This window comes from Lepidochelys kempii, chromosome 27 (genome assembly GCF_965140285.1).
Source record: "Lepidochelys kempii isolate rLepKem1 chromosome 27, rLepKem1.hap1, whole genome shotgun sequence".
In the NCBI taxonomy this organism is placed as follows: Eukaryota; Metazoa; Chordata; order Testudines; family Cheloniidae; genus Lepidochelys; species Lepidochelys kempii.
Window position 1 is genome coordinate 9,923,702 of NC_136406.1, and position 21,538 is coordinate 9,945,239.

The following is a 21,538-nucleotide window of genomic DNA, read 5'->3' on the forward strand; positions in this document are numbered from 1 at the left end:
TCAGAGTAACAGCCATGTTAGTCTGTATTCGCAAAAAGGAGGACTTGTGGCACCTTAGAGACTAACCAATTTATTTGAGCATGAGCTTTCGTGAGCTACAGCTCACTTCATCGGATTCATCACTTCTGGGTGTGGTGGTCTGTCCCATCTAGTGTCACCGAGACCACTTAGAGAGCAATTAATGAGGCTGCTCTACAGCCTTAGCTAACAGCCATTTGGCTTGTAGCTCATGTGGTAGAGGCTCATGCACTAAGCTCCAGAGGTCCCCGGTTTGATCCCGCACACCAAAGACTGGGGTCTGTCAGTGTTACATCTGCTCTTAGCAGAATGCACCAATTTATTTCACACAGGACACCAAAGAAGAGAAAGACTTTTGGTTACTTCTAGGGTGACCAGATAGCACATGTGAAAAATCCAGATGTGGGGGAGTAATTAGGGTGGGTAATAGGATCCTATATAAGACAAAGCCCCTTATATCGGGATGGGCCTGATAATATCAGGCTATCACCTTAGTTACTCCTGACCCAGAGACAAAGGGAAATAAAACCCACCCCTCTCCCAATTCTTTGAGCCATCCAGGATCACCAATAAATCCCCTACCAAAGACACTAAATCCTCTGTACTTGTACCCATGCTGCCAGCCACACTCTTTGCTTGACCAATTCAAGATCAGGAACCAAATGATTTGCATTGGCGAGGCTTTCTGCTCACAGGAAGTGAGGCAAGGCACAGAGAAGAGAGGGGTGGTGGAGATGAGACGCAGGTGCAGGGAGGAGGAATTAACCTCTCAGATGCTGCAGGCATCGTGATACACATGCCTCCTCAGCATGCATTTGGCAGGCTGGAAAACAGCAGTGTTCTTAATATTCAGAAACAGCTGCTACTGACTCAGTGTAGCCTATAATAATCCCTTCTATTAGCACCTTTCGTCCAGGGACCGCAAAGAGCTTTACTAACCCAGACACGGAGATGGGAACGCAGGCACCTGGAGGCTGGGATGTGGCAGCTGTCTCACAGGGCGCAGCAGCTGGGAATTGGCCTGCTGTACTGTACCTACAGAGGGGCGGGATGCAATAGCCAGAGGTGGCATTTGGCCAGGACAGCCCGGCTAACACCCAGCACTGTACCTAGAAGTGCCAGGGGATCTTTCGTGGCCCCAAGTGGCCTGGAGCTCGGCTTTCCCCCATTCAGAGGAGAGCGGCCCTGGAACCATGGAGGTGCTTTGCCTTCAGCACTGCCCCAGCGGGAAGGAGGCCCCCTCCTCATGGCACACATGGCTTGCACCAGCCACTCTCACCTGCAGCGGTGGGGTGGGGGAGCATTTCCCAGCCTGGCCCCTTGGGCTAGGCTCATTAACGCCCCCAGGAGCCACAGCCTGAATTAGAGCCTCCCCGGGGGCTGCGTCAGACCCACCCGGTGCTGGGCAGCCCCTGGAAGGTGAAAGCTCCCTCCTTGGGGCCCCAGCTTCCCCCTCCCCTTCCTGGGGCCCCTGCTGCCCCCTCCCCTCCCTGGGGAGCCCCTGTCCGCTCCTGCCCCCTCCCCGGGGCCCCTGCTGCCCCCTCCCCTCCCTGGGGAGCCCCTGTCCGCTCCTGCCCCCTCCCCTTCCTGGGGCCCCAGCTTCCCCCTCCCCTCCCTGGGGAGCCCCTGTCCGCTCCTGCCCCCTCCCCTTCCCGGGGCCCCAGCTTCCCCCTCCCCTCCCTGGGGAGCCCCTGTCCGCTCCTGCCCCCTCCCCTTCCCGGGGCCCCAGCTTCCCCCTCCCCTCCCTGGGGAGCCCCTGTCCGCTCCTGCCCCCTCCCCCCCCCGGGGCCCCAGCTTCCCCCTCCCCTCCCCTCCCTGGGGAGCCCCTGTCCGCTCCTGCCCCCTCCCCGGGGCCGAGCTCCCCGGGGCCCCAGCTGCCCCCCCCCCCCGGGCAGCTCCTGCCCCCCTCCCCCGGGGAGCTGCTTGCTCCTGCTCCGCTCCCAGACAAGGCGAGCGGGAGGCGGGAGGCGGAGGCGGAGGTTGCGGTTGCTCCTCCCCGCCGCGAGGGGGCGCCGCGCGGCGCTGCTGCCGGCCGCTCCCTTTCCTCCAGCCCGGCCAATCTCGTTGGCGCCGGTGGGTCCCTCTCTCCGCTGCCCGGCCCGGCCCGTCTCGTTGACGGCGGAAGATGGCGGAGGAGACCCCAGTCTGCAGCTTCCTGTTCAAGAAGCGGGGCCCGGCGGCCGGCAGGGGGCGGCGCAAACGCCCGGGCAGCGACCAGGAGCAGGGTGAGGATGGGGGAGGGGCCGAGCCCCGCTCCGGACCGTGCCATTGTTCGGGGGGTGGGGGGGAGTGTGTGTTTCCTGCTAAGCCCTCATCACTGATGGATTCCGGGCCATACCATTTGTACCGCGGGGGTGGGCGCTGGGCTGGCCCATTACCTTCGGGGAGGGTTTCTGGGCAGGCCCAATATCACTGGGGAAGGGGGGGGACGGTTTCTGGGCAGGACCAATATGACGGGGGGAGGGGTTGTCCCATTATCAGGGGGGAGGATTTCTGGACTGTCCCATTATCACTGGGGAATGGTTCTGGGTTGTCCGAATGTTATGGGGGTGGGGAAGGGGTCTGGACCGTGCCACTGTCCTGGCAGGTGGGGGAGCCCTGACAGACTGGATGGGCCTTGGGGGGGCCCCGCTCTGTGCGTAGCCCCATGATGGGAGCTGAGCCAGCTTTGCCCCGAGAAGGGGCCGGATCCCCCTGCAGCCTGGTGCCCAGCCCCCATACAGGCTGAGTGGCCCCCAAGAGCCCTGTGCCCAGGGCCTGGCATGTGGGGAGCACTCCTTGGGGTGAGGGAATGGGGCCCCACTCTGGGGGCTGAAGACCTGGCCTGGCTACTCCTGCCCCTCCAGTTGACGGCCTCTTTTCCTCTGCAGGGAGCAGCAGTGATGAGGGGAGCACGGTGGTCAGGAAGGAGAGGCGGCGGGAAGCCCACAACCCCATGATCCAGAAGGTGACAGAGCTCATCGCAGAGATGCCCAGCTCCACGCATTGTCCAGTCACTGCATCCCACTCCCTGTGTAACAGGCCTCCCCGTGGAGTGCGGGGTGGGATGGGTCCCATGTTCGGACCCAGGAAATCCTTGGGGGAGATCTGCAGAAGGTGCTGTGCACCAGCACCACGAGACTGCCCACCAGCATCCTCGCCTAGCCATGGCGGTGCCATACGCTCCTCTGGAGTGGATCCAGCCAGTTTATAAGATTTATCTGGGCCCATGACAGATTCAGATTATGCAGGATTCAGATTCTCACTTAAAAAAAACAAACAACCCTATGTTTTGGGCCCTTCTGGTTGTGGGAAAATCTTTTCAAATGTGACCAGTCAGTAACTCGTGCAGAATTGTCTTTCGGGGTCTGCAGGCATCCTCGGCCAATGCCCTGCTGTGAGAGAGGAGAACTTTCCGTCTTCTCTCTAGGGCGTAATATCTTTTAAAGCCTAATGAGGACACCTAAAGGACCTGATTTTACAAATCTAGGTGTGCAAATGCACAGATTGGGTAGATGCATATGAAAATGACCAGCAAAGGGCAGTAACTGGGAGATCTAAAAGTGCCCCATGTGTCTTTTACCCAGAGGGATGCAGTATGCCACAGTAACTTTAGTAACTGAAAATTTAGGCCAGGACTACACCAGCAGTGCTTTGCCAGTATAACTATACTGGTATACTATACCAGCAAAGTGCTTCTAGTTATTTGCAGTTTATATCAACACAGCTCGCTCTTTTACCAGTATAGCTTATTTCACCCCCCACCCCACTCCAACTGAAAAAAAGTTACACCTGAATAGCGGCATCTACACTAGGGGCTTCTGCCAGCACTGCTATAAGGGTCAGGGATCACACCCTTGATAGACAGAGGCATGGTGGCAGAAGTCTGTAATGTACGTACAGCTTTAGTTATTGTGTATGGGTGCTATGGCTCGCTTGATCTTTTCACAGACCTCCTATTGTTACCCATTGGAGATGCACTGTAGATTGAGGGAAATGAGTGGTTCTAACATTGCAGGCCCACAGATCCAAATTAAACCTATCACTTTGCTCTCTTAACACAAGAATTTAACTTTGTGGTGCCCCTCTCTTGGTCTAGGAGAACCAAAGGTGTTTTGCTCCATCTTCCTTCCAGCCCAGAGGTGGCTGCATTAAACCAGTGCTGTGTCTATATGGGCCCTGATTTCGACAACTCCACTGGTTGCCTTCCTGGGCTGCAGCACTATCTCTGGCCAACATGTGATGGGGAACGTGTCCGGGTGTTGCTGGTGGTGGATCTTTCTTGGTTCTTCAGATATTTGCCCTCCCATCTTTCAGACCAGGAAAAGTGGTAAAGAGAAGACCTCGTATGGGGCAAGCAGCAGTGATGATGAAGGAAAGTCACAAGGAATCGGGGTCGCTTACAAATCAACGAGATCAGCGGTAAGCACAGTGCAGCACGTGGCTTTGAAAGGGGCCAGAAGGGAAAATTAGATCACTTAGTCTGCATAACAGAGGCCAGAGAGTGTGTTTGGTTGGTTTTATGATTGGCCCCAGGATCAGGTTTTGTTTTTGAAACTCTATTTAGTGTCTATCTGGTGCTTTTCTCTCTCTCTAATGTCTATCTTATCTGGCCCCCATCACCATAGTATTTGAGCGCCTCCCAGTCTTTAATGGATCTATCCTTACAATACTCCCATGAGGAAGAGCAGTGCTATTATCCCCATTGTACAGATGGGGAGCTGAGGCACAAGGTGGCTAAGTGACTTGCCCAAGGTCACACAGGAAGTCTGTGGTGGAGCAGGGAATTGAACCCAGGTCTTCATTGTCCTAGGCTAACACCCCAATCGCTGGAGCAAGGAACTCAAAGAACTTTACAAGAAGGTCAGTAACTTTATCCCCATTCTGCTGATTGGGAAAGTGAGGAACAGAGAGGAGAAGTAACTTTCCTAGGGTCACACAGCAAGTCAGTGACAGAGTGGGAAACAGAACCCAGGAGTCCTGATGCTCAGTCCAGTGCCCTAACCATGCAATTACAAAAAGAGATGTGTATGTGACTACAAATCCTTATTGGTGTAGAAATTTTGACTGTCTTCCCAAATAAACATCACTAAAGGCCTTTTTGCTAGTAACATAGACTCTTCTCCAGTGTTGGAGATCCAAACAGCGTGGTTTAGTGCAGGAGAAGCAGACACTGCCCTATCTAGTTTAACTGCCCTGAGCTGAACAAAAGCCTAAAAGGAACAGTCTACTCGGATGGGAAATCAATTGGATCGAGTTTCACTAATCTGAGGAGGTGTTAGTAATGGAAACAGACTTTTTTAATGCTTGCCATGTTGTGGTAGCTGAGTTGGTCCCAAGATATTAGAGCGACAAGGAGGACGAGGTAATAGTTTTCATTGGACCAGCTTCCATTGGTGAAAGTGACAGGCTTTCGAGCTACACAGAGCTCTTCTTCAAGGCAAGAAGTGGTACAGATCTCGGCTTTGACACGCATTCCCGCTCACTTCCCCTCTCTGTGCCCCCATTTCCTCCTCTGTAAAACAGGGATAGCGCTGAGCTGCCTCCCACAGGGGTTGCAAGGATCTATTAGTTCATGTTTGTACAGTGCCTTGTGACGAGCTCAGGGCTGCGATTATTATTCACCACTTGGGTGTCAGGGAAAGGTCTGTGGCTGTCAGTTTCACATCCCCCAGCAGAAAGTGGGAGGTGCTGGAGAAGAATGTGGCTTTATGTTCATCTGCCAGAAACTCCAGAGCTCAGTTTATTTGTAATCAGAGGCCGGGAAGCTCCCACCTGGATATAATTGTACTTAAGTCTCTGCACTGTGGGACTGTTGCTAAAGGGTTGATGAAGCCCAGTATTAATAGAAATGTTTTCACGATATTAAAAAAACAGATGTATTAACTAAATTAAATGGTAAACCTCCCACAGCTGGGTTAGAAATCCAGACAACAGCCTTTGTAGGAAGAGTGGTTTAGTGGTTAGGGCACTAAATTAAGAGATCTAGGTTCAATTCCTAGCTCTGCCATCGGCCTCGTTGGGCAATTCCCTGCAAAATAGGGGTAAATGCTTCCCTATCTTTGGGAATAAAATCCATGAATGAGTGCAAGGTGTGATAGAAGGACCGAGATGTTAAAGAAGCAGGAAGTGAAATGGGCTGTAAACACAAAGTGACTCCTGCCTGGTTAGGTGCATTGTCAAGGTACCAGAGTGAAGTGCAACAAGCAACCAACTGGTATCAGTGGAAAGTGACTGTCATAAGAACTTAAGAATGGCCCTACTGGGTCAGACCAAGGATCCGTCTAGCCCAGTATCCTGTCTTCCAACTGTGGCCGATGCCAGATGCCCCAGAGGGAATGAACAGAACAGGTCATCATCAAGTGATCCATCCCCTGTCACCGATTCCCAGCCTCTGGCAAACAGAGGCTAGAGTTGCCACTGATAGACCTATCTTCCATGAATTTATCTAGTTCTTTTTTGAACCCTGTTGTAGTCTTGGCCTTCACAACATCCTCTGGCAAGGAATTCCATAGGTTGACTGTGCATTGTGTGAAGAAATACTTCCTTTTGTTTGTTTTAAACCTGCTGCCTATTAATTTCATTTGGTGATCCCTAGTTCTTGTGTTATGAGAAGTAGTAAACAACACTTCCTTATCTACTTTCTCTATACCAGTCATGATTTTATAGACCTCAATCATATCTCCCCTTAGCCATCTCTTTTCCAAGGTGAAAAGTCCCAGTCTTATTACTCTCTCCTCACATGGAAGCTGTTCCATACCCCTAATCATTTTTGTTGCCCTTTTCTGAACCTTTTCCAATTCCAATAGATCTTTTTTGAGATGGGGCGAACACATCCGCACACAGTATTCAAGATGTGGGCGTACCATGGATTTATATAGAGGCAGCATGATATTTTCTGCCCTATTATCTATCCCTTTTTTAATTATTCCCAGCATTCTGTTCGCTTTTTTGACTGCAGCTGCACATTGAGTGGGTGTTTTCAGAGAACTATTCACAATGACTCGAAGATCTCTTTCTTGAGTGGTACTGGCTAATTTAGACCCCATCATTGTATATGTATGGTTGGGATTATGTTTTCCAATGTGCATTACTTCGCATTTATCATCATCAAATTTCATCTGCCATTTTGTTGCCCAGTCACTCAGTTTTGAGAGAGGCCCCATTCCTTCAGCACCGTGCATTTATCCTGTGCTCCTGACGGCAGGATCTGAGCAGCTTTCTTCACCGGGGGAGTCTTCTCTTGACTGTGAATGGGGAAATGTGCTTCTTGCATTTCAGAAACCTGTAGGTCCGGAAGACATGGGAGCGACGGCTGTGTATGAGCTGGACACTGAGAAGGAGAGAGATGCCCAGGCCATCTTTGAGCGCAGCCAGAAAATCCAGGAGGTCAGTCAGCCGTGACGTGTAAAGCCAGAGCTCTGCGGGGGGAGATGATATGTTCGTCTGTTTAGTCAGGCACTTTACCTTGTCTTCTCATTGTCCAGGGTTGGCCGAGGGGCTGCTTCCCAGTTGAAGTGTGTGTGGGGTGGGGGTAAGGGGTTAGTAGGGGAGAAGAGCTCGGGTTCAAATCAACCTGCTTAGTGCAAGCAGTCAGAAGCAGTTTAGCCACGGGTGCCTGGTCATTTACATGGGACCTGTGGTTGAGAGGTCTAAGCCTGGAACAAGGGATGCTGCAAATCAGGCCGAAGCAGCTTTGGCAGAACTGACTGGAATAACAGGGTTCTGCGGGTGTGCTGGCAGAGGGGTGTGTGAGAATGTGTTAGCAGTGGGGGCTGCAGGTCAGGAGTGAGGCACACTGGCAGAGCTGGGTATGGGGAGCCCAGGCCTGGGATAGCAGGGGGCTGCGGGTCAGGATTGAGGTGCATTGGCAGAGCTGTGGTGGGCAGCCAGTCCTGTTCCACGCCTTTCTTCCAGGAGCACCAAATTCGCCCACTGATTTTGAAAAATGGAAGTGGGGGGAAGCTTTATTTCCCTAAGTTTGACAAGCCAAGTATAAATCCCTTTCCCTGGTTACAGTGGGCACCTCCTGGCTTTCATGGCCATCCCTCATGCTCTGAGAAGGGAGTTGCGGGGGAGGATGGATAGCAGAGAAGGTTGGGGGCTGGCGGGGCCAGGAAGCAGATCTAGGAGACTGGGAAATGGAGCTTTCTTCCCTGTTTTCTTGCTCTCCCTATGTAGGAGCTACGAGGGAAGGAGGACGATAAAATTTACCGGGGGATCAATAACTATCAGAAGTACGTGAAGCCCAAAGATACGTCGATGGGGAACGCCTCCTCGGGAATGGTCAGGTAGGTGGCCTGACTTTTTAGATCGGGAGCCATGCTGTCCGGGCAGCATGTGGAGAAGCTTGCAGCATGGGCAGCAGACATGTGTCTGTTCTGGGGACAGGGCATCAGTTTCCAGTGTAGCAAGCTGGCCCCTTTCACCAATGCTACCCTCCTTTTGAAGACTGATTCAAACCGGAACCTGACTGTCGGCGTCTCAGATGCACCCGTTCTAAGCATGCTTCCGCCCCTTTCAGGAAAGGCCCGATCCGAGCGCCGGAGCACCTGAGGGCCACTGTGCGATGGGACTATCAGCCCGACATCTGTAAAGACTACAAGGAAACGGGCTTCTGTGGCTTTGGAGGTGAATGGACCTTTCCCTTTCCGCAGCACCCCAATCCCATCCTGAGTTCCAAACTCACTAGCTAGTCCCTTTTTAAAAAGAATATCCAGGCCGGCACAAGTTCTCCAGACACTGTGCCAGACTCACAAAGTGGCGTCAACCCAGCCAAACGCTTGTAGAGGCAAACGGCAGCATTTAGATGGCTAATGACCTGAACTTGCAGTCCATGAGTAGAGGATGTCTACGGATCTAAGCAGGACATTTCTGGAGGATGGCCACAGACTTCAGACAGCCTGTCTCTTTGTTTATATAGTGCCGTAAATGCACAAGGCGCTGAGTCAAAGGCAATTGATTTCTACAACTAGAAATACAGTAATCACCTGACAAGGTGGATCTTAGCCAGAGGATCTCCGCATGATTGTAAGATGAGCTATAAAAAGAGGATGAACCTGTCCATTCAGTGGGTATTATTGACCGGGGTGACGGAGCTTGGGGGTGTGGTTACAGCTTTGGACTGGGAGTCGGAGGTCTAGAGTCTATTTCCAACTCTACCACTGAGTGTCCCTTTGTAACCTTGGGCATGCCTCCCTCTGGCAGGGAAATAAGAGAAGGTGTGAGGGGATGTGCTCCGCCCATTCCTTAGTGTTTGTGTGTCCCATTTGTGGCCTTGTTCTGCCATGATGGGGTGAGGGTTACATGTTGGATGTGACACTTCAGTGCTTGGGAGCCCCATTGATCAGATCAAGATGTAAACTGGGCTCTGTAGTCTCCATGAGCCACACCCCTGCATTAAACAGGAGGGGGGGATTGCACGCTGATAAGTTGCACCTCTCTTGGGCAAAGCACCCTGCAGTACAGCAGCCATTTATAAACCACTTGCAAAAGGCGGTAACTGAAGAGTGGTGGGAGGGAATGCTAACTCCTTGTCTGTTTGTCCTGCTGCAGACAGTTGTAAGTTCCTCCACGACCGCTCTGACTATAAACACGGCTGGCAGATTGAACGGGAACTGGACGAAGGACGCTATGGAGTCAACGGTACAATAGTAGTCCTCTCCCTTCTCTCCCTCAATTCCATTCTCATGAGGTCTTGCAGCGTTGGTATTTTAGAATGGGCTAGACTGAGGGCTCTTAGGGGATGACGGGTAAAGGAGAAGTGACCAGTGACTCCTTCCCTGTCTCAAATGACATGCTAAGTGGTGGGTCACAGGTTTAAGTTAAAGATAAAAAGGACAGTCCTTCATTGCAGCGGGTCTCAAAACTGTGGAACTCCCTGTTGCAGGATTGTAGAACCCAATCCTGCAGCTGGATCGCTATGTCCAATAATTGCTGCTGTTCCGAGAACTAAGAAAGCACTGAACAACTCTGCTGCTTCAGGATGATGGCTGGTCGCCACGGGGGCTGGAATGAATACCCCTTCCATGAGCAGCATTGCCCAATGGGCCAGGTTCATCTCCTGGGGGATGGGGGCAGAGGAATTAGGCTTTCTTTGAAGTATCAGGTATGCCCTAGTGCCAGAGGCAGACTGTGGCCAAGAAGAATTAATGGCCTGATCGGCTTTCTGAAAACTTCACCCCAGGTAGTCTTACCCCTAAAGGGGAAGTGATCTGCTGTTGCTCCCGGCCCAGGAGCGAGCTATGGGTGGGGCTGGTGGGACATCTCCCTGCCTTTCAGCTGCACTCTGGCTGCTGCACGTTCACATGTATTTCCCCACGTGAAACAGGGCTATTCCTTGCCGCTACGCCGCGCAGTTGCTGCGTCTCCAGGCCCCGGGCTGCGTGGCGCTTCTGACCCGTGGCAGAAAATTCCAGGGGCCAGGTTGTGTGTTCAGCGGTTGGGTTTGGAGCCGAGTGGTTCAGTGGCAGCTAGTCTGGGAGGAAGACTCGGAAGGCAGCCTCGCTGGTGTCTGCTTATAGCAGTGAGTGGGCGAGGCAGAGGAACCTGCTCCTTGGGGGATGAGCAGCGAGCATGTTCGCTCATTAGACCTAATTATATCTCCTTACCACGCAAGCTGCTGACATCCGAGACGCCTAGCTGCCAGAGCTGGGTTATTTCTGGCCAAGGACCAGGCCCACCTGCTGAGTGCTTCCTGCACTGGGGGTTGTGCGTGTGCCGGGCTCTGGCGGGCTCACTGGGATGCCCCTCTCTTGCCGCCTGACTGTGGTCAATTGTCCTCTCTCCCGCAGACGAGGAAAACTATGAGGTGAGCAGCGATGACGAGGACCTGCCCTTCAAGTGTTTCATCTGCAGAAGCTCCTTCAAGAACCCTGTGATTACCAAGTAAGCAGCTGCCTCTGGTGCTGGGATGGGGACACAGTGATCTGGCTTTTAGATCACTTACTGAGTCCATCCCTCGCTCTCCGTGGCCAGTGTTATTGCCCTCCTCAGGGTGACGCTGCATCTGGGCCTTTCAGTTTCTAGCTGCCTGGACCCTTCCCTGGCGTTTTTCCAGCACTTTCCCTCCAAGGCTCCCAAAATGCATTCATTGTCCATTGTAAAGCACTTCCCATTGTGACAGCAGCTGTTTTATTCTGGCTTTTATCACCAGCCTTGAGATTTTTTTTCATCCCAATGCTTTACCAGTGCTTCATAAGCATCATTATCCCTGCTGTACACATGGGGAAACTGAAGCACAGGGCAGTGAAGGGACTTGCCCAAGGTCAAAGAGTGATTTGGTGGCAGAGCTGGAAATAGAATCCAAGCGTCATGATGGGCATCCCACCCTACCATCCCAGCAGTGGTGAGCTGGGAGGTCTTTGTGCCTCAATTGGGAGCCTCTCCTCTGATTTGACAAGGTCCTGTGAGCATATCCAGGGGTTTGGTCTCTGGAGCATCAGCCCAGCATCCGTGTAGGACTCCTGGGTACACTTCTCAGTCATGCTCCCTGGCCTGGGATCGCTGCAGAAGCAGCAAACCCAGTTCTTGGGAGCAGGGGCAGATCTCTTGGGTGTAGCACCTTGTGCCTTGTTCTCGTGCGGGAGGGTCTGCAGCTGGTCCTAAGGCTGTGGGACGTTTCCTCTGCTGCATTTGTACTGTAACAACCCCTCAGGCCAGGCCTTGCCATAATGCCCTTTGCAGGTGCCGGCTTGCTGCTATGGGGCAGGGAGGAGGCTAGCTGCTCGATTCCCCCCTGGGTCCCAAGGGAGTGAGCCGTCAGCGCCCTCCTGTCTCCAGGTGCCTCCCAGAGATGGTGACTTTGGGTCTGTCCCCTGCAGCCACTCCTTTGTGGGAGACTTACCCTGGCCCCCTTGTTCCCTCCCGGCAGGTGCAGACACTACTTCTGCGAGAGCTGCGCCCTGGAGCACTACCGCAAATCCAAGCGCTGCTACGTGTGTGACCAGCAAACCAATGGTGTCTTCAACCCAGCCAAAGGTGCCTCACCCCTCCCACCCTGCCCCCTTCTGGGATCACAGGCCTTTCTTTAATGCCAACCGGGGTGGATGTTGCTGCACTGAGTAGGGAGAGCCGCCTCCTTCTCTCCAGGTGGCGTGGCTTGGCTTAGCACAGGCTGGATCACTCCCCTTGCTAAACAGATCGGAAAATACAGATGCCCTAGTGAGTTGGGTTAAAGCTCTGAGCTGGTCTCCAGCCTCTATCTTGAAGCGCCAAGAGCTGCATGCTCTTCCCCTGCGAATAGCTGGCCAAGTGGAGCCAGCAACAGAGAGGGCCGGGAAGACCTTCTGATGGGCCGGATCCAGTTTTCCTCTTCTGCCTTGGGTGGGACGTGCTGGGCAGGGGAGCAGCCTGACTGGACACAGTAACCAAGAGCATCCAGAGGGTCAGTGCTGTACATGCCTTTGGGTCACCTTGCGGCAGGAGGTGGTGGAATGTCCTAGAAATCACGTTTCCCTCTGTCTGCTGGGGATTACCCAGGAGCCATGAGGCGACTGCTCCCACCTCTAGCCCTGCCTGAGCGATCGCAGCTGTCTGCCCGAGCCCGCCTCTTGGAGGCCCCAGCCCCTCTCCCAGCTGGCTCTTCCCATGCCCGACACCTTGATAGCCCCTTCACCTTACTGGATCCTTGCCTGAGAGCAGAGCTGCAGTTCCAGGGCTCGTTTCAACCCAGCTGCACCTCCCAACAGCCAAATCTACCTTCCATGGCTGCTGCTGGCCCGGTGAGGGCCTTAGCTGGGACTGAGAGCTATTTACGGTTCTCTGGGGAGAAGCAGCCCTTGGGAAGCACAGGGCCTGTTCAGAACCTCACCCCTGCTCCTCTTGTCTTTTGCAGAGTTAATGGCAAAGCTAGAAAAGCACAAGGGTGAGGAGTCGGATCCCTCGGAGCATGGAGATGAGCCATAGTAGCACAACTCTCTCCCCTGTTCCTCCTCCCACCCCTCAGGGTTTGTAATTATCCCAATAAAAGTTTATAGAAAAGACCTGTCTACTTCGGATTTTGCTTGGAGGAGACTGTCACAAGCAGGTTATTAGCTTGTTAACCCAGCCACAAGGATCACCAGGACGCCCCCTTGCGCTGAGCTGCCAGACTAGGTCCTTTAGCTGTCAGCGCCCCAGTGGTCTCAAAGTGGGAGACTAAGGTGAGGAGGGTCTCCCAGCCAGGCTAATGCACAACACAGCCTCCAGTCAGCTGCTAGAGAAAACGTACCAGCAAAGCCCTTGCTGTACTGCCAGGACTCAAGTGGCAACTTTCCTGTGCTAGAAGGTGGTGGTGGGTGGGCTCCTGCATGCTGGGCTGCAGCATTCCCCCCACCCTCCATGGCTGTAGGACCACGGTGAGGCTCTGTCACCTCCAGGCTGGAGCAAACTGCATTTTAAATCACACAATGAGACCCTCACTTTACAAGGAAGCCTTGATTTGCCCAGTGAGCATGAGACACTCGTGGTCTCTGCTCCCTGCCAAACATGAACCCAGAGACGCTTCTGCCCCAGCTGGTCCCAGTGAGATTTCTTTAAAGGGTGATGCCGCTGGGGTGAGTGACAGCCCTGGAGCAAGAAGTTCTCGAGCTCTTTTAGAGCAGGGGGAGGAGGCTAACCAGGTCGAGTAGAGCAGGCTGAAGGATGGGAAGAATTTCACAAATGTGAAGATGTTTCCAGTTCCCAGGGTTCAAAATGAAACTTTCAAAAACCTCAACCCCTTGAAATTTCAGATGTTCCCCCCCCTTTCTGGCATTACTGTGAGGGATGTCTAAAGGATTTTACTGTGTCCATTTCTCTTTCCCATCTTGCTTTTAAAAGAGGTGCCAGTCTCACGTTTATTTATTCACCCTGCTCTGCTGTGTGTGTAGCATTGATTGTGCCTGTTAGCAACCACCCCTATACTCGGTCATATCCTACAGCCTCTGGGCTCTGCCCTCGGTGTACCTGCCTTTAAACCCTCCACAGCGTGAGTCAGGGGTTTAGCTTTCCACAGCAACCTCCTACATGTTCCTCACAACGCTATAAGAAAACATCCCAGCACTCCACTCTTCATTGTCCTAAGTGCAGTGAAAGGGAGCTCAGGCTGGAGCCTCCCACTGAATTTAATCTGATTGCTTAGCGCTCTCCCCGCCTCCCCCTGCTACAATTTCTTTGAGCATTTAAAATCTAAACTCAATTACAAGAGTAAAAGGGCATCCGATCAATCTTCTACAGCTAGACGGGCTGTCACCACCACACCCAAGCCAGAGAAACCAGCTCACAGGTTTGGGGAGCTTTATGCCTCTGAGAATAGGGGTTAGGTATCCTAAGGTTTTCACTTGGACTATGGAAGTGATGCCATACACTGAGGGAGGGGGAAGCAGGCTGGATTTGTCATGCACAAAGGATTATTTCTGGCATTTACTAAAATAAGTTTAATCAGTGTAATTTCCTGGTGCTCTTTTGTTCCCCGAGATATTATCACAGGCTGGTTCGATATGTGAGTTGAAGAGCCCTTTCCCCCCCTAATTCCTAAACCTCTTAAGAGTCCCAAGGCAGGGTCTTGATTTTTCCCCTTCAGGAAAGCCCTATGATGATACAGTAACAAGGGTCCCACTGTTGGTCATTAGCTGGAAGTTTTAGGTCTGCCTACTTCTGACAGCTGCATCTGTACAAGGCCCATTGCCGCTGTGGGAAAACACAGCCCTTTGGGTTCCACACAGCTTCAAATAAACCACCTCCCTTCCTGCACTGTACTGTGCCCCTGGCAGATGTCACAAGCTAGGCTAGTCCTTGAGGTTAGAGCTGCACTGCTTTCCTCCTCTAGCAAGTGCTTCCAGGCTGGCGTTGGAGAAGGAGGGGGCCGTGCTACTGAAACGGCCATCATTTCAAGCAATACTAAGCTGACCTCTGGTCAAGTCTGTGCTCAGCCACGTCCCCTTGCTCTTTGCAGAAAGGGGGGCCTCTGGACTGTGTCCTGGGCATGTTCCAATTCATGAAATTATGTTCTGCCTCTAAACTCCCCCTCGCTCTGCTGCAGGTTGAGTGGTGCTGTCAGGAAAGAGTTACAATTTAGCTAAAAGCAAAGACAAAATCTGCAGAACAAGCAGGAATGATTTTAGTAGCTGGAAAGGCACTGACCATTGTAAACAGCTGATAAGCTTATGCCTGCCCAGTAATACAAATGGAGATCACAGGCCACATTATTCTGTAGCGATTAGCATGTATTATACAAGTCCAGGTCTGTTTGAAACTGCATTTACAATTATTTTTCAAATGCTAGATAGTAAACAAAGCTAAGCTTGAAGGGGCAATTTCAAATGTAAGTGCCTCTTGTAAAGACATTATGTATCTTAAACTCCACTTCAGTGCGAGAATTCTATTAAAATGCAGTATTCTGAAAAAAAGAAAAAACTCAGTTCTTAGAACAATGCTAACCCTCCCTTCACAATCCACTGGATATCTGTAAGCACTCATCCCTCCCCTGCCTCCTTCCCCTGCAAGGTAGCCATAGATGCTTGATGCAATAGGATGACCTCTCTACATATGTACTGTTCTTAGTTTTATCTTTGTTTAGGGTTCTCTCTGGACTTGTAACAATGCCTGTCTCTGTATGTGCAGATAAATGCAAATGAATTGATCAGAGAATGTATATAACTGGCCACTGTGGCACCATATCTTTGAAGCTGCTTGTAGTCTTCCCGGTACCATGAATAAACCCCCTTCGGTATTGTCCGTGCTTGCCTGATTCTTGGGGAAAAGAATCTTTTTGCCGAACAGTGTTGGCGCAGCGAGCAGGGTGTGATTGGGAATCCTCGGAGAGTTTCTCACAACCAGGGATAGAGGTGAGTACCTTTCTACTTCCCACCTCTAGCGCACACCTTGGTTGGGGACTCCCTGAGGCACCCCTCCGCACCCCTTTTTAATACGAACCACATATAGGATGCACAGGCAAGAGGACTGAATGGGTGTGTGTTTGTGTCCAGACACCGAGCACCAGGGATCGCTGGAGGCGAAGGCTGCATCGCCAAGGACTGAGCCCCAGAGCGTGTGGTGCAGTAAACTGAGGACAAGGGGGTGCTCAGTCAGCCTCCCCTGAAGCGCCGCTTAAGTGGGTTTCAGGAAGCTGGGATACGATGTCTTATGAACCCAGAATGTGTCAACGATACCCTCCACGGGAGGGAGGCTCGTTGAGTTTTTGAAAGGGAAACATGAGAAGGTTCAAAAGATGATGGCAAAAGCTGGCTGGAATGAGGGTACGAGTACAATGGATAGCATGTGGTGGTCTGGTCAGACGAAAGGAAGGTTAGGGAAAGGGATCGTAATAATGTATTGCGAATATGAAAGGAAATTACAAGAATTGGAAACACTTTACATCAGCGCTGAATCAAAAGGCAGATTGCAGCCGCAAGCTGAGTGAGCTTGAAGCAGAGAACAAGGCTTTAACAGCAAAACTAAAACAAACCAACTCCTCTGCGCGTGTATTGTTGCGAGCACACAACAGAAGGGTGATTTTACTGACCCTGACTCAAGCAGCGATACTGATAAAGACCAAAATGAAATGAATTGGAAACGCCTTGAGGAACCAATTCAAAATTGGGACCTGGCACACATAGGGGAAGATCAAGATAATTGTCGTCGTCCCCCCAACCCAAAATTAAATGCCAGTGCTCCCTTGGCCCCTCTCCAAGTGACCACTCGGTGGTCAGGGACAGGTGAAAACAGAGTGGCTCATAATACTTATAAGCACACTCCTCTCAGCGCAGAGGAAATGAGGGGCTTACTAAAAGATCTCCCTGATTTAAAGCCCAAAGACCCAAATTTGATATTCTGGAAAAGAATAAACCAGATGATTACCACCTATACGTAACATCCCATGGATCTTCATTTCTTAACAAAAGCTAAATGCCCCGACCTATCATGGGCCAAGATCCCTGCAGAAGGACACCGAAAACGCATTTGGGCCTCTGTTAAATTTGAATCTGAAAATATGACATGACCTGTGCCTGCACTGAGTTTAAGGAAGCTGTCCAAGAAGCCTTGGGGAACGGAGCCGGTAGTTGGGGATTGATCGTGGGCTGTGTACAAGGCAAGGACGAGCCTGCCTCTCAATATTGGGAAAGAAAGTGGGAGATGTATTCCAGCAATGCAGGGACTGCAGGCCCAAAGAAAACAGATCAGGCATTTTTAAAGATGTTAAAGGAAGGTTTTAACTCCCACCTGCAAACAGCCCTTGCTTTGGGAGTGAACCCAGGCTCTGATTATGAATCCATCTGTATGAAGCCAGACAGGCCAAAGAGATAAAAAGCCAAGTCAGGGGCAGAATCACGGCCAGTTGAATCCCTGCGGTACCTCCCTGCCCTTTCAATCTGGTCCTGGTCCCGTCCCACCCTCCCCCTACCTCACAGTGTTCTGTATGTGGGGAAACTGAACGTGGGGCAGCTGGATGCCCAAGCCGAGGAGCCCTGGGCAAGTGGCCTCAACTGGTATCTCAACCAGCTGCCAACCCTTACTCACACCTAAGCAAAGAGGAAATGGCCAGGCTTTTAAATTCCATAACCCGCTAGGATCCAGCGGCCCCCCCTTGCCTGTCAGTACCGATGATGCAGATGTAAATCCCTCGAGGCCACACTTACAGGCATAGATAAGGGGCCAGCCATGCACAGTTCTTGTGGACACAGAAGCATCTGTTTCCATTACTGACCTCTCCCTCCCCACTACTAAATATACTATTTCAGGGGTAGGAGGTGCACAACTCACGGCTTACAAAAGCTATCCTGTTCTTGTAGAATCTAATCTATTCTTTTGGACCCAATCCTTTTATGTAGCTCCAAATGCAGAGGGGACTGTTTTGGGCCTGAATTTCCCCTGCGACCTTGCAGCAATTCTCAATCTTGCTCAAAGTAGTGACATTTACTGATAAACTTATGCATACTCAGACCATTCCCTGCCGCAAGGATCCATCCCTCTCTTCAGTTGCAACTGCCAAATCTGTGGCTCTTACTTGGGATACACCTAACCCTTTTCAAGACCTTATGTTCCAGATTTCCCTCGGTTTGGGCAGAAAATAAGTTGCCTTGCAGTTCGATGCCTGGTCATCTTTGCCCACCCATCCAGGTTACCAGTCAGCTCCCTCCACCTACTGAGCAATACCCTCTCAAACCTGAGGCCGTGGATGCGGTAGGTAACAGTATTTACTCTTTACTTCAGCAAGGCATACTGGTTCCTTATGGAAGTGCACCCTCTTAAGCCCAGGACCCTCCAGAGATCCCCTCTTGGGCGGACGTACAGGAGGAAGATCAGGTCATGGTAAGAACATACAACCCCGGGGTACTTCTGTCAAAATACTCAGGCCCGCACATGGTATTGGCCCATACAAATACCTCTGTGAAAGTGCAAGGAATTCCAACATGGGTCCATAAAACCAGAATTAAAATGTATAAATAAATTAATTTTGTTTATATTGTATCCTTTCAGGTAACAACTGTGACTCCCCATGTTAATCCTCCTGGCAAACATACCTGATGCAGCCTCCTGGGACTCGCCCTTGGTGCATATCACACAAGATACCTGCTTCAAAGCTGGCCAGTATGTGCAATTTCCTGCAGGACACAGTGGCGAATGAGTAAAGAAACCAGACACTTGGCTTACCCCCAGACCGGACCACCTGGGATCTATCGTGGTTACATCTCACCTTCAGAAACACCCAGGCTCCAAAACCTCGATCCGACTACTGCAGCCGGGAGCAGCCTTCGGCTCCCCCCATGCATTTCGCCAAATTGGGACTGTAACTGGGTTTTTGGCCTTATGGGATGTGGGCCCACACACATAGGACCCCCAATTCCAGGGTGCCCTAGCACAGAGTGTTGGGACCAGGACCATGGGACACAGTGTCAGTTTGAGAACACCCCGCTAGAATACTTAACAAATTATTCTATTTCCAGGGCCTTGGATAGATCAGTTGAAATTCACAATATTTATGAGGCCGTGAATGGGTTGGGAGAACATAGGTGTCAATGTGAGCAAGAGAACGTGGTTATCAATGGCATGACAACCACTATAGCCACTAATAATATGACAGTGTCTGTACATGCAGGATGGATGGACATTCCCCCTCTGTTATGGGAGCCTGGGATGGAGGGGCACTACTGTCAGGAATACTGTGTACACCCTGTTAGACGTTTATGTTGTCCTGATATACGATGTTATAGTCTGGCCACTTGTGGATACTCCCCACCTACTACCTGTCCGATATTGTACCCTACCCCTCAGACGGCATTATTCAAGTAGGCCCCAACAAAACACTTCTGCATGATGTTCTCATGGTCTCTGTGATTTGTTCTCATGGTCTATATGATTTGTCCAATTTTTCGGCACCCTTGCAAAATGTATGTTCAGATCACCCTAGCTCGCTGCAATGGCTGCAGGACCAGCTATGGTTTTTAATGCACCATTTGAGCCCATACAGCCAAAAGGCTGAAATGTAGCATTCTAGGGGATGCTGGAGGACTTTTTGGAAGCTTCAACTCTATAATTAATACAATTAATTTAAATTCTGAGAGATCATACAACTCTAGGGCCAAGCCACCCAAGCCCTTAGACATACCAACACTGGGGTGTCTTATGCTCTGACTGCAAGAGAGGATTTTTACGAAATCACTGAGAAAACCTCAGACGCAATAGTCAACCTGGCCAAGTCAGAGGCTAAAGGTCGTGCTTGTGATTTGCTTAACATTGCAAAAGAAGATACGTTAGATGTATGCCTGGGTTTTCCTCCATCCGGAAACCCTCCTGGGTTTTCCTCCATCCACCCACCGCATTTCATTGCGACTTGCTCCTTCAGACCAACACAATTCACAGATTAGGGCCAGAAGGGACCATTGTGATCATCTTGTGTGACGACCTGCATAACACAGGCCAAGCTGGGCTGGTCAAGGAGGATAGGGACCCTTCAGCACCTCCACAGAGCTAGGAAAATAAAAGAAACACTTCAGAAATACTTACATTTTTATTTGTTTTGGCAACAAAACTAGAGTAACAAACTTTATTTGGGTTCAAGTACAGTTTATACACACAAAAAGGACCTGTTGCCAGCACCACTGCTCTCGGTGACCACCAGTACAGGAGCGGATTCTCAGTGCTTCATTGAGAAGGAAGATCGATGATGCACATGGTGCTTAGAAAGGATGAACAAAAGGCCTTAAAATGCAGTCTGGAGAACCTGAACGCCACAGTGAAGGGAGAGCTGCCACAGCAGCAGAGAGGTCTGCCAATGGCAGGGCACAGAGAAAGCGCGAGCTCCAAACTTACCTTTCTTCCTCCCATGGTAGGTTCTCAGAAACAGAAACTGGCCAGCACGTTTCATGCAGTGACATTAGCCTTGCTGCAGGATGGGACCAGCCAGATAAATGGCATTTATTGTAAAATATAGTATGGTGCAGTTTCAAAGACTTTCAAAACTACATCTTACTTTTAAAAAATGCAGCTGGTGGCTGAGGTGGCTACATGAAGAGACAGGAACAGCTGGTTAGTTCCAGAAAATTGGGGTGCCCTTCTGACCTGCACTTCAGGGCATTCAGCACCACATGGCAAGAGTTTTAAAAAAACAAAGATCTACGGGTCTCCTTGAAGAGATGAATGCAGCCTTGCAGAGGAATCTCCTAACCTCTGAGCATGGCTGGAATAGAAGGGGACCCCTTTTTCCAGAGCTGTCTGATCTTCCATTTTCCTCTCAATAAAGCAGCAGGCTAAATTTGTTATTGCCAAAAGAGTGACCCCATGAGAAGAATGCCACACTGAGAACCTGGCGGTCTAGAAGAGAATGTCCAAGTCTAAGAAGAGTTGCATTCCTTCTCCCCTCCTTTACACTTGTCTCAAAGGCACCCTTGTAAAGGAACAAAACAAAGGGTTTATCTAAAGATAGGCTAAAGATACACAGAAACCTCTGAACTAGGGACATTAGAGAGTCAGTAACAGGGGAAAACAATGGGTATGGAGACCAACAAATCGGGATTGACTCAGCCTCAGCTCTGGCGAACAAAACTCCTAATACAGCCTATCCCTGGTGCTCAACAGCAAGAGCTGGGGGGCTCCTGGCACCAAGGAGGAAACATTCAGCATTTCCTACAAACAGATCCCTTTTTCCAGCTAATTTCTGTCCAAGGGTGATTCCAGGCTCTGCTCAAGTAAACGACCAGGTGAAGTTCCTTACTACAGTCATATAAACTCTTCTGCATGTAACATTCATCCCGGCTTCATTTGAGAGGGGCCAATAAATTACTATGTCCAGAAAGCTCCTTCAAGGGCTTTAGAACCGTATATTTGCCACATTGCTCTAGAATTCCCAGTCATCCACCTCTAGCTGTTCCAGACTGGATACCAGTCCAAAAATGCCACTGGGATCCTGTGGCCGCGTACCTTCAAAGTTGGTGATTGGCGTGACAGGGCGCAGTAGTTCAGGAAGTGCTTCGGATGCACGGCGTTTGATCTGGGGGCAGAGGGAGAGTTAGTTTGAGCTATTCTCACTTGGGGAGATTTTATGGCATTAGTAACATTCGACCACACATAGGACATCACAATA

The 21,538-nt window shown here is 51.0% G+C and overlaps 2 protein-coding genes across 15 annotated transcripts in view; one reads left to right on the top strand and one right to left on the bottom strand.

The window, feature by feature from the left end:
* The first annotated feature begins 2,024 nt into the window (after positions 1-2,024).
* On the top strand, positions 2,025-19,339 carry LOC140904089 (E3 ubiquitin-protein ligase RNF113A). Of its 3 annotated transcripts, none has more exons than XM_073326371.2 (10): positions 2,025-2,243; positions 2,889-2,965; positions 4,315-4,419; positions 7,279-7,386; positions 8,179-8,288; positions 8,522-8,628; positions 9,553-9,642; positions 10,791-10,884; positions 11,870-11,976; positions 18,436-19,339. In XM_073326371.2, the coding sequence occupies exons 1-10, from the start codon at positions 2,144-2,146 to the stop codon at positions 18,459-18,461; spliced, it is 924 nt and encodes a 307-aa protein (XP_073182472.1). In that variant the 5' UTR covers positions 2,025-2,143; the 3' UTR covers positions 18,462-19,339. The 3 variants fall into 3 exon arrangements, with proteins under 3 accessions (XP_073182472.1, XP_073182471.1, XP_073182473.1); XM_073326370.2 differs by lacking the exon at positions 18,436-19,339 and adding an exon at positions 12,833-12,978 and having other exon boundaries at positions 2,027-2,243; XM_073326372.2 differs by lacking the exons at positions 2,025-2,243; positions 18,436-19,339 and adding exons at positions 2,524-2,605; positions 12,833-12,978.
* STRADA (STE20 related adaptor alpha) overlaps positions 18,821-21,538 on the bottom strand; it is a 31,441-nt gene continuing 28,723 nt past the window's right edge. For 11 of the 12 annotated variants that reach the window (XM_073326381.2, XM_073326384.2, XM_073326373.2 and 8 more), the window contains one exon: positions 19,948-21,445. In XM_073326381.2, coding sequence (XP_073182482.1) covers positions 21,293-21,445 — 153 coding nt within the window. In that variant the 3' untranslated portion in view covers positions 19,948-21,292. Of the gene's footprint in view, positions 19,927-19,947; positions 21,446-21,538 lie in introns of those variants that run through there. The other variant, XM_078850768.1, reaches the window with a different exon arrangement.

What these genes read in the sequence shown, in the direction of transcription:
- LOC140904089 (XM_073326370.2), top strand. Translation starts at nt 2,144, where the DNA reads ATGGCGGAGGAGACCCCAGTCTGCAGCTTCCTGTTCAAGAAGCGGGGC. An exon ending in ACAACCCCATGATCCAGAAG is followed by an intron (nt 2,966 to 4,314) that starts GTGACAGAGCTC and finishes CCCATCTTTCAG; the next exon opens with ACCAGGAAAAGTGGTAAAGA. An exon ending in TGTCTTCAACCCAGCCAAAG is followed by an intron (nt 11,977 to 12,832) that starts GTGCCTCACCCC and finishes TGTCTTTTGCAG; the next exon opens with AGTTAATGGCAAAGCTAGAA.